This window comes from Octodon degus, unplaced genomic scaffold (assembly GCF_000260255.1).
Source record: "Octodon degus isolate 3935 unplaced genomic scaffold, OctDeg1.0 scaffold00098, whole genome shotgun sequence".
Classification (NCBI taxonomy): domain Eukaryota; kingdom Metazoa; phylum Chordata; class Mammalia; order Rodentia; family Octodontidae; genus Octodon; species Octodon degus.
In genome coordinates this window covers 887,130-899,679 of record NW_004524674.1, presented here as the reverse complement: position 1 = coordinate 899,679, position 12,550 = coordinate 887,130, and the positions used below count along the sequence as shown (strand labels likewise).

The 12,550-nt window shown below is 41.4% G+C and overlaps 1 protein-coding gene across 2 annotated transcripts in view; it reads left to right on the top strand.

The window, feature by feature from the left end:
- The window catches only part of Ankfy1 (ankyrin repeat and FYVE domain containing 1), a 71,569-nt gene that overhangs the window by 38,866 nt on the left and 20,153 nt on the right, over positions 1-12,550 (top strand). For both annotated transcript variants that reach the window (XM_023723233.1, XM_023723234.1), the window contains 6 exons: positions 1,043-1,111; positions 1,293-1,492; positions 6,094-6,191; positions 9,894-10,122; positions 11,774-11,872; positions 12,117-12,270. In XM_023723233.1, the coding sequence (XP_023579001.1) occupies positions 1,043-1,111; positions 1,293-1,492; positions 6,094-6,191; positions 9,894-10,122; positions 11,774-11,872; positions 12,117-12,270 (849 nt within the window). The remainder of the gene's footprint in view (positions 1-1,042; positions 1,112-1,292; positions 1,493-6,093; positions 6,192-9,893; positions 10,123-11,773; positions 11,873-12,116; positions 12,271-12,550) is intronic.

Below are 12,550 nucleotides of genomic sequence, written 5' to 3'. Positions count from 1 at the left end.
GGAAGGAAGGAAGGAAAGAAAAGATTTCTGTTGTTAAGTTGTTAGAATAGGAAAATAAATTTGATAAAGTACTGAAGTAAGATGGATATTCATGAACCACAGTGTCATGTACTAATTACCTTATTTCCCACAATAATTGCATCTTTATTGATTGCCCCTGTAAGAGTCTTTGATTTTTTTTTTTTTCTGCTGCTGTGGTAAATTCTGGGAGTCTGATCATGAAGTAGATGCCAGCCTTGACTCTGGCTGCCCATGGCATCTTCTCTAGAACACTTGAGCTAAATAAAAGAAGTGAGGAGGGGTTAGCTGCTCCGGGCATCATTCTCACCCATTGCTCTTCTATGAGTGTAACAGAAAATTATTGGGAAGGAAGAAGAAAATTTTATTCAAAATTGGTGTAGGATAGATGAGGGAAAATATACATACCTATGATAGGAAGTAGTACTTAAATATAGCCTGTGCACATTTGGGCAGTACTTCATACTTCTTCATTTAGGGATTCTTGTCTTCTTTGGCAGTTAAACAAATGGTAATGAATAAGCACATCTGTTGTCTCAGTAACTTTCTGGTACTTGGGACAAAATGCCCAGTGCCCACAGCTGAAGGGAGGAGAGGTTTATTTTGGCTCATCTTTCAGTCCATCACTGGCTATCTCTAAGGCAGCATGGCAGGCAGATGGGCCCAGGGAGGAGAGCTGTTCGTGGCTAGGTGGCCCGGAAGCAAAGAGCGAAGGAGGGGCTGCAAAGGAAAACATCTTCCCAAGTCATGCCCCAGTGACCTACCTCTTCTGTCGAGGCCCCACTTCTCAGTGTAGGGCAGTTGTAAGCCCCATAATCCAGCCACCTTCCAGAAGCCCTGCCTGTCGGCCCATGAAGCTTTGAGGAGACATCTAGATATAAAGCATAATATCTATTCTCCTGTTTTGATTCCTGGTCATGGTTTTGGAGAATGGTATGTCGTCGAAATGTAGTTTCTTGGGGGTGGTGTCTTGCCTCGCCGTGCTGTGAGTAATTTGAATTGATGATCCCTTTTTATCCTGCAGGACACCATTACACTTGTCCATCATGGCCAGGAACGAATACGTGTTTAACCAGCTGCTGCAGTGTAAACAGTACGTAGGGCGACATGGAGAAATGAAAAAGCACTTGTAAGGGTGGGATTGTGAGTGAAAAATTCTTTTAAAACATCTTTTAGTGTTATAAATTCAAAATGTGTAGAGAGAAAAAGTGAGGCTATTAACAGTACAGTATTGGAAGATTATATTTGCTGTTCACATTGCTCCCTCATTTCAGATTAGATTTAGAACTGAAAGACCACGAGGGCAGCACAGCTCTGTGGCTTGCAGTGCAGTACATCACGGTGACTTCGGACCAGTCTGTGAACCCATTTGAGGACCTCCCCGTGGTAAATGGGACATCATTTGATGAGAACAGCTTTGCAGCCAGACTCATTCAGTGTGGCAGCAACACTGATGCCCCCGATACAGTGACAGGTAAAGCTAAGGGATGGATTCTGCGAAATGCTGTGTGAATATTTTTTGAGACAGTCACTTTGTAGTTCAGACAGCCTTGAAAAGACAATATAGCCCAGGCTGGTCTCGAGCTTGGCAGCAATCTTCCTGCCTCAGCTTCCTCAGTACTGAGATTACAGCCATGTGTCACAACAAAAATTTAGCAAGTGACTAGCATAAAGATTTATTTACTCACTTATGTAGTGATCCTGGGGATTGAACCCAGGGCCTTGCCTTGTTGGGCAAGCACTCTACCACTGAGCTACATCCCCAGATGAGAATTACTTTGTTCTTAAATATAGTAAAAACTCAGATTAATTTTTTTTAAAATCTTGTGTTTCAAACTACTTAGACACATATTTTAAACAGAAATGTGTGTATGTTTATTTGTTTCTTTGGTACTAGGAGTTGAACTTACAACTTCTCCCTTGCCTGGCAGGGGCTGTGCCACTGAGCTATATCCCTAGCCCTACTTGTTTATTTATTGAGGTGCGTTTGGGGATATTTTAGATTCAGAACTTGTTGTGCCTCCCTAAAAATTATAGTTTTAAATAAATTAATTAATTAATAAATTACAGTTTAAGGTGGGCCAGTGGCACATGCTTATGATCTCAGTACCCTGTGAGGCAAGAGGACTGCAAGTTGCAGCACAGCCTGGGCAGCTTAAGAGACCGATTAGATCCTGTCTCAAAAGAAAAGCTAATGAGGCTGAGGGGATCAGTGCAAAGGCCAGTGACCGTCAGAGGGAAAAAAGCTGAAGCTGGGTGGCACAGAGACATACGCCTGTGATTTCAGTATTTGGGAGGCTGAAGCAAAAGAGTTTGAGGCATGGTGAGTGTGAAGCCAGCCTAGACTACATAGTGAGACCCTAATTCAGAATAAATAAAACCCATGGCTCACTTTGTGCTTTATTTTTTTATTTTTGTTTTTTAAAGAGGACTCATTATGCTTTGTATGGGTTGTTTCCCTATGTGTGATTTTTAAAACATACCTTAGTCATTTAGAGAATGTTGGTACCTGGAGTTCTGCAGATCTCCCAGGTATGCACACAGTTTAGAATTATATTTATGTCACCACTAATCTCATCAGAAGAGACTTTTCTGTATTGAAAGTATCAGAATGAGAGTTGCAGAGAAAAGTTTGCCAAAATTTTTTTTTCCAAAATTTTCATTTTCATTTGAATACTCACATTTTATCATTGGGTACAAAAAATTACTAATTTTTTTTTCACATAGCAGGTTGTTTTCTTTTTTGTCTTCTTGAGACAGGGTCTTACTATGCAGTATACAGTTCAGGCTGGCCTTGAGCTCACTGTGTAGCCCAGGCTGCTCTCAGACTTGCAAGGATCCTCCTGCCTCAGCCTCCCGAGTGCTGAGATTACAGCCATCATGTCTGGACCCTTTTGTTCATTTTCAAAAAAATATCTTCCAAATATTTATAGTTGAATAATAATGTTATATTAATTAGTCACTCTTGTGAGTGAAAATACTATTCTGTAAGAAAAGCTGCTAATCCAGCCTACTCCAGCAACAGTGTTCTTTGCTACAGTATGTAGCAAAACCTTTAAGTACACTTCTTTATTTGTTCTTTCTTTCTTTCTTAAATGTATTTGATACAGAGTCTCACTACACAGCTAGGACTTGTAGTTGTCCTCCTGTTTTCAACTTCTCCAGCGCTAGGAATGCTAGCATGTACTACCACACTCGGTCTGGGCCAGTGTGGCATGTAGTGCTGGGGATCAAACCCCGGACCCTGGGTTTGCCTGAGCACATGCTTAGTCTGCTGAGCTATCTCACTGGCCCACAGTTTTTCAAACATGTACTCAGTGTTGAGATTTAGTAAAATCATTAGGGATTTTTTTTTTTTTTTTTTTTTTTTTTTTTTTTTTTTTTTTTTTTGTGGAACCGAGGATTGAACTCAGGCCCTCGCGCTTACCAGGGAAGCGCTTATTCCACTGAGCCGTCCTCCCCTTCCTGTAGTAGGGTTTTTTTTTTTTTTTTTTGGTACCGGGGATTGAACTCAGGATCTGGCACTTGCCAGGCAAGTGCGTATTCTACTGAGCTATCTCCCCGGCCCCCTAAAATCATTAGTTATTACTGATTCATCAAATACTATCAGAAATGAATCTGGCTCTTTTCTGTGTAACCTACCAGCCCACTTTGATACCATCCTGTTCATTTGTGTTAAGCTCTGCAGTTTGACCCATTGTTGTTTTTGCACTATTAGTAGATACCAACACAGTGGGGAGAAGCAAATAGTAATATTAAGAAAATAGTTTTGACCTCATAGGCCTCCTGAAAGGTTCTCAGGAATCCACAGAGCAAACAGACAAATACTGAACCATTGTTTTAATGTTATTCTTTAATCTAGATGAACAGAAATGTTTTAAGAGGAGTGAGTTCTTATATTTCATCATTTAGTAGTATTAACAACATATGAGTACAGAATGTTAGAGAGAATTGACCCCCCCCCCACTCACCCACAAGAAGATAGATGTTGACCTCTTTGTTAAAGAAAAAGGGCCAGGGGCTGTTGAGATGGCTCAGTGGTCTAATGCACCTAATTAGAACAAGCTTAGCAGAGCACAGCGACCACGGTTCAATCCCCCAGCACCACATGCCAGCCAGCCCCGCCCCCTGGTGGGCTGAGCTGGCCACACACACACACACACACACACACACACAAAAAAAAAAAAAAAAAAAAAAAAAAAAAAGAAAAAGGGTCAGCCAAATAGCTCAGCAGATTAAGGCTCTTGCAAGTAGGTGCAGGGGCCAGGGGTTTGATCCCCCAGCCTACCACCTCAACCCCACCCCTGGTGCACAGCAGTGGAGATTGGGCATGGTGGCGCACACCTGTAATCCCAGCTCTTGGGAGGCTGTAAACAGGTGGATCACTATGAGTCTGATCTAGTAGTGAGACCCTGAACATCCTGTAGACCCTTGCCAAAAATACAAAAAAAAAAAAAAAGTTATTAATTAAATAAAGATTGTGGGGCTGGAGGATACAAATAAAAGTTAAGGTGGTTGGTGACCAGTTGGAAACCTAGCAGTTCAGTTCTTCAGTAGAAACAAAAAAATAAAGGTCGTGAAATCACCATTCTAAATGACCTCAAAGCTAAAGGCAGTAATACCACAGAACAAGGACTCCAGGAAGAACTTCACTATAAATGTTTCATACTGATGAGCTCCAAAGATGCAGTTGTTAACTAAACTTTTTCTTTTTTATGTGTTTAGTACAGGGTCTACAGGGCCTCACTACATACCTTGGACTCATAGTGATCCTTCCTGATTTTCAGTCTCCCAAGTGCTGGGATTATAGGCATGTGCCACCACACAGTCTCAATCACTATCTCGCCTAGGGGCGGGGCTGGCACCACACTCTAGGGATCAAACCTCAGCCCCTGGATCTGCCTAAGCAGGCACTTTAATCCACTGAGCTATCTGGCCAGCCCTGTTTTTTACTGTTGATTTGTGCCATTTCTTATTTTACCTGTAATAACCTTAGTTCATTGGTTTTTGGCAATTTGGTAATATTTTAGCAGTCACTGCTGAAGGGAATATAATTTAAGACTTGTGGGCACAGAATGACTGCACAAGTGAATGAGGACTCATGGGAATTGAGGTAGACTCACTTTATCAGAGGGAAAATTAAAAATGGCATGAAGACAGTAGTCCTTTGTTACATTTCTTTTTTTTTTTTTTTTTTGGTACAGGGGATTGAACTCAGAACCTTATACTTGCCAGGCAAGAACTTATTCTACTGAGCTGTCTCCCCAGTTTCTTTTATTTATTTTTAGTTGTTACTTAACTTTGATTTTTCAAGTAGTATAGCTATAGAGCATAAGATTTTATGTTCATTTCTGGGAGTGGATATTAAAAGACTGTGAGACACTATTCTAGGGCTAAAACTGTGTCTGGAGAAACTATTTTTACTTATAAAAATAGGTTTTTTTCAAGATTTTTACTTATAAAAAGGTGAAAATGCTAAGCAAAATATTTGTACGCCAAGAGTAAGCATGTTTAAGGGACTAGAAATAAAAACGAAGTATTTGAGGGGCATTTTATGCTACAACTTAAGTGTCTAATATTTTTGACATAGTAATCTAGCTCAGTGGTTCTCACCTTCAGTCCCACCTTACTCCAGACATGTGATGACATCTGTGAACATTTTTGTTTGCCACAAGTTCAGTCCTGCTGGTATCCAGTAGGTAGAATCCAGGAATATTTCTAAATATTGTACAGTGTGCAAGACAGGACTCTGTGACACAGAATTATTCCTCCCAAAATGTCAGTTCCACCACTGTTGGGAAACCTTGCTCTAACCAGTCCCTAGCAATGAGACGTAACTTCCCTATGGACCTAGGCGGTGACCAGTTGGAAACCTGGGGGAGAGTCAGTATTCCAGCTTCTGGTCTTCCCTAGTGTCAGTGTCCACATACAGATGGCCTTTGGGACCTACAGGATACCTGGACTCCAGTGTGGGCTGCCCAGGGCTAAGGTGGTGGGGGAAGGCAGGGTGTTGCACACTGTGGAACTTGGCCTCATTTCTATGCAAATAGAATGAATATCCACATTTTCTTCTAGGAAATTGTTTACTACAGCGGGCAGCTGGAGCAGGAAATGAGGCAGCAGCTCTTTTCCTGGCAACCAATGGTGCCCATGTCAACCACAAAAACAAGTGGGTAAGTGTGACAAAGCAGTTCAGAGAAATGGTTTTGTTCTGTGGAAGAAATAGTGGTGAATATGTAGGAAATGGGGAATAGGTTCTTTTTCATTTTCTTTCTTTCACCAATTTCTATGAACATGATACATACATGTGGTTTTAAAACCAGAGTAAATGCAGGAATGTTAGTACACATCTGTTGTCCCAGCACTTAGGAGGCTGGGGCAGGAGGATCACCTTGAGTTTAAGGCCAGCCTAAACTGCATAGCAAGACTCTTATTTAAAAACAGAACAACAGAGTAAAATAGAGTCTATAAGTTCTTTTATGTATGCTCAAATATTGGTTGATTCATTAAACATTTCTGAAGTAATAGTTGTATATATCAAGCCCTAGACTAAATACTTTTGTTTTTGGTGGGTTTTTTTTTTTTTTTTTTTTTTTTGTCTTTTGAGACAGGACCTCACTGTGTAGTGTAGACTAGCCTTGAGCTCACTTTGTGGCCCATGCTGGTCTCAAACTCACAGTAATCCTCCTGCCTTAGCCTCTTGAATGCTGGGATTACAGGCATGCACCACCATACCTGGCAACTCTGGGCTTTGTAATCTAATAGAAATTAGCAGACATAGCATCTTGGTCTGTGGTTGTCCTATGTGATTGCTCATTCAGTCCATGTCTCAAGCTAACAAGGTAGATTGCACAATAGGGGTGTCCCTCCCTCACCCATGATTTTACTTTTACTAATTTGAGTTACTGAAAACTGTGGTCTAAAAATGTGAAATTCCAGAAATAATTAATAAGTTTTAAATTGCTCATTATTCTGAGCAGCACGATGAAATCTCATCAAGGGCTGTCTTGCCAGGAGGTGAATCGTCCCTTTGTCCAGCATATCAATGCTCTGCATACCACCTACCCATTAGGAGTTATTGCGCTTATCAGATGTGCCACTAACTGTTTTTGGTACCAGCAGTTGAACTCAGGACCTTGTACTTGTTGGGCAGGCGCTGTACCATTGAGCTACATTCCCTATTGGATAACATAATACAGTATCACAATGCCCATACCATTCATCTCACTTCAGCTCTTCATGTAGGCATTGTATCATTTCACATAATCCCAAGAAACATGAGAACAGAACAAAAGATATTTTGAGAGACCACATTTATATAACTTTATGTACTATATTGTTACAATTGTTCTTTATTATTATTTTAATACCCTCTGCCTAATTTATAAATTAAACTTTGCCATAGTATCTGTATGTAGAAAAAAGCATGGTATGTATACTTGGGGTGTCTCAGAACATATTAAGATCAATCCATCTTTTTTCTTTCTTTCTTTCTTTCTTTCTTTCTTTCTTTCTTTCTTTCTTTCTTTCTTTCTTTCACTAGGAATTGAATCCAGGGCCTTGCACTGAGCTACATCCTTCCCCCTTTATTTTTATTATGAGATAGGTTCTTGTTAAATTGCCTGGGCTAGTCTTAAACCTCATTTCTTCCTACCTCAGCCTCCTGTGTAGCTGGAATTAAAGGCATGTACCATTGTGCCTGGCCTTTCCCCCTTTTTGGACTCTGCCTTTTATCCTCTCGTTTTTTCAATGGCTTTGCTTTTCCTGTTGTGTGTTTGTCTGTCCTTATCTTTCTTGCATTGTTAATTCTGTCCATTCTTCTATTTCTGGTAGTATGAAGACATGCTCTGTCACCTGACTACAAAAGCCTTCCAGGAGTCCATACTGTATATGACTTCTTGATCTCTCTCTCTGATACCCTTCATAGCAAAACTAGATAAAACCTAAGGTAGTGGCACTGGGGACAGCTGACACAGAAGCAAGTGAGAGGCACACAGCAAAAAAGGTCTGGAAAGCTGGTTTAAGAGCTTTGGGCTTCATCCTATGGAGAAGGTCCACAGAGGAGCAGCACGATCACTTTAGAGGTGTGAGAGAGCTGCCTGGGAAGGCTGGCATGGTGAATGTGGCACTGAGTCTAGACAGGAGCTGGGTAGGAATCATCTAGTCAAGCAGTGACCTATTATGACCTCTCATGCTGTATTTAGAGCCAAATCAGTAGGTTGCAGAGGAATTACAGAATTCCAGTTAACAGATGTGCACTTACACCTTGTAGAAGTAAGTGCAAGAGAAGTATTAAAACTATTTTTGGCTGGGGATTTAGCTCAGTGGTGCAGCACCTGCCTGGCAGGCATACAGTCCTGAGTTCGATTCCTAGTCCTCCCCTACACAACAAAAACAAAGAAACAAAAAAAGGTTAAAAAATTTTTTTGGTAGAACCTGGCCAGGAGGAAGAACTGGAGTGGTGTAAATCCCATTGAAATTGTTGAGTTCTTTCTAAACATTCAGTGAGGATGTCTAGATGACAGACCTGGATTTGCAGCTGCTGGTAGAAGCCATGGCAGTCTATAAGTGTACCCATTGAGAATGTGTAGCAACAGAGAAGACTGGACAGAGAAAATAATGGAGTAGTTATTTCTGTGATGATAATTTGTAAGAGGAAGGTCCAGAGCAGTATGTTCAGTTTCCATTTGTTTAGGTGAAAAAGAACCATCACGTGTGTGGGTAGATCACACATAAACATGAAGACACATGCACATTTGTGTTTGTGTGTCTCTGTGTGTGTTTTCCTGCAAATACTGTTAGTGGAGAAAATGTGAAATTGGTATTCCTGGTTCCTTTAGGGCACCACTGGCAGTTGGTTCAAGTTCTGTACCTGCTCGTGATCGGCGTTAACTCCCTCTCTTGAGTACACGAGGTGAATCATCAGTCTGCGTGTAAACGGAAGCAAGCTGTGTTAGATAGTTGGGTATGCAGAATGTCACAGTACACTTGTGTAAGTGTAATTTACTCTGTAGCGTGAATAAATGTATCTGTGAGTTGCACGAAAGAAGGAAAGACACAGACAGACACAAGTTTGAGGTGAGACTGGACTACATAAAGAATCAAGGCCAGCCTAAACTTCGAAGCAAGACTCCATCTCAAAAAATATTTTTTAAAAAAGAAGGAAAGGACAGGGGATGGGGATGCTAGTGGAGAATCAGAGAAATGATGCCCCAACTTAACCTTGCTTACCTCTGGGGCTGTGACGGAAGCTCTTATATTTTGTACAGTGTTTATTTTGAGACAGTTGGTAGTTATAATCATTATTTTTATAAATAGAAAAAAGTAATTATGAAAGCAAAATGAAGGGTGGTTATGGAGATTGTAAGAGATGGAGAAGATGGAAAGTCCGGGCATTTGGAAGGTACTTGGGAAGATGCTAAAAACTTAAGGGTGAGAGCACAGGTGATCGATGATCAAAGTTAGGAAAGTACAGTATGGTGGTGCACAGCTATAATGCTAGCACTCCGGGAGCCTGAGGCAGGTGAATCGCAAGTTGAGCCTATCCTGGACTACTTACGCAACATAGTAAATCCCTCATGAAAATTAAAAAAATGAAAAAGTGCTAAGGATGTAATTCATTGCAGGGGTCCTGGATTTAATCCCCTTACTACCACTACCCCCATCCCCACACATACACACACCTGCACACATGCAGCATGGAAGCTGACAGGATGAACCAGTGGCTTACTGGGCCAAGTCATAGTTGGTGGCAGGTTGAACCAACGATGGCTGGCACTGGGGCCTAATTTTGGCATTTATGCTGTCTTTATGCCTTTATGAAGGGAACTCCTAGCCTGTAGATGCTCAGGTCTGGGCCATCTGTTTGCATTCAGGGAGAAACTCCATTGCATACAGCTTGTCGCCATGGCCTGGCCAACCTCACGGCAGAACTCCTGCAGCAAGGTGCCAACCCAAACCTGCAGACAAAGGAGGCTGTGCCTTTTTCAAAGGAAGCTGCATCCCTGACCAGCTCCATGGACAGTGTCTATCTGCAGACACCGCTACACATGGCAATTGCCTATAATCATCCAGATGTGGTGTCTGTCATTCTCGAGCAGAAAGGTAAGTAATGGGGAGTTCTGCCCATCAGTTTGGCTTTGAGACACCAATTTAGGGTAATTACAGTTAGGTAATTACAGAGTGGCTTTGTCTTCTGTTGGTGAGTTTCTAACAAGAGGCATTTGTTCAGGTCAAACTAGGTAAGAAGATGGCTCTTGACCGCCATGTTTTCCTGTGTACATTTAGAGGGTGGGGTCTGCTCATACTACCTGTCAAGTTAAAGTGTGAGAAGCTGTGACTGTTCTGTCTTGTTCAGGGTATTTTCCATGCCATTTTAATGTAGGTAGAGCTGCATTTTTGCCTTGGTGTGAGCATTGTTTTCGAGAACTCTATTGTAGCAGTCTGCCACAGGTCACTTGGTCCTTTCATCTGTCTCTGAGTTCCCTGGAGACAAGCCATGAGAGGGGAGGCATTGGGGGAGATGCACCCTGTAGCATAAGGCCTACTTCCTTTAGAAAATCCTCTTACACCTTTTCTTTCTTATTCTGAGGCTTGTTTTTTACTCTTACTTCAGTTCTCAGAAATCTAGCACTTTCTAGCATTGTGCTACTGGACAGAAGTAAGGTTTTAGGTGGAAGGTGCTTTTTTGTCTTGGTCCTTACAAGAGTTTTAAGTTTGTAGGAATTAGAACATTGTCAGGGCATTGTTTTAATCTTCTTTTTAATAGTCGTCTGATAAAGGTATGTTTTTGTACTGGAGCTGATATTCCTTATTTGAAGAGTGTTTTTTAAGTATTTATCTATCTATTCATCATTTTGAGACAGGGTCTCTCTCTATACAGCTTAGGCTGGCCTTGAGTTTAGCCCAGGCTGGTCTCGAACTCCCAACAATCCTTCTGCCTCAGCTTCCCGAGTGTACCACCATGCCTGGCTCTGTTTTAAATTTTTGATGTTGTTTATTGTTTTTGTTTTGAGACAAGGTCTTTCTGTGTAGTTCAAGCTAGTCTTGGACTCACAGTGATCCTCCAGCATCAACCTCTCAAATGCTAGGATTATAGGCACATGCTACTGTGCCCAGCTAGTTTTTCCTTTTCCCCTCAGCTTGTTTTATTTATTTTTTTTGTGGAACCGGGGATTGAACTCAGGCCCTTACACTTGCCAGGGAAGTGCTTATCTGAGCCATCTCCCCAGCCCCTCAACTTGTTTTAAGTTGACCTTTGTTGTTGTTTGTTTGTTTTTTGAGACAGTGTTATATCACATAGTGCAAGCTGAACTTAAACTCACCATATAGCCTAGGCTGGCCTTGAACTCACCAACATACTCCTGCCTCTACCTTCCAAGTGCTGGGATTACAGGTGTGCACCATCATACCTAGCTTAAATTGCTTTTTTAAAAGTTTATTTCCCGGGGGCCGGGAGATGGCTCAGTAGAATAAGTGCTTGCCTGGCAAGCACAAGGGTCTGAGTTCAATCCCTGGTTCCACAATAAATAAATAAATAAATAAATAAATAAATAAATAAATAAATAAATGTTTATTTCCCATAATGGCTTTACTCCAAAGTATTAGGTTTCTAAGGTTCTACTTCCCACAGAAAGATTTATCTGTTTTGAGTAGTAAGTTAGCCAATTTGAAATTGAGTTCTTGCTCAATTGCATGCTTAAAATATCTATGGGATGGTGAAATTAAATGTTGTTTTTCTTTAAAAAAAATTTAGCCAATGCTCTTCATGCTACCAACAACTTGCAAATTATTCCGGACTTTAGCCTCAAGGATTCCCGAGACCAGACTGTTCTGGGCCTGGCATTATGGACTGGTAAGGCTGTGTGACAGCTGTGGGTGTCTGCAGTACATAGATGTCAGAGGTGTAGGTGGGCTGATGGGGGAGGGGCGAGTGGGCTAATCACTGAGTTATTAAATAACCTTTCTGAGTGGATTTGACCTAAAACACCCTGTGGGACAACTCTTGGCTTTGAGAAGTTAAGGGAGCGTAACTGTAGTAAGATGTTGAGGAAGTAGGGAGAGCTGAACAGCCATTAACCAGGGCGTTTCTTTCTCAGGCATGCATACGATCGCAGCCCAGCTGCTGGGCTCTGGGGCTTCCATCAATGACACCATGTCAGATGGGCAGACTCTGCTGCACATGGCTATCCAGCGGCAGGACAGCAAGAGTGCACTCTTCCTCTTGGAGCATCAGGCAGATATAAACATCAGGTGGGATGGGGTGGTGCTTTCCTCTGTAACATCAGACTGTACACTGAGGTTGTTCAAAACTGTGGCCTTGTTCATAGGAAAAAAAAATTTTCTAAAGAGAAGAAGAAAGATATAAAATGAAACAGTTTCAAACCAGGCTAATAGAGTTACAATAATTGATACATTATCTTCTTAGTAGTTACTCAGAGTACAAGATATAGGCATGAAATAATGTCCAGACAAAATTAGCACAAATCTTTTGAAGAGAAACTAGCTGTATAACTATCTTAACTATCGTGTG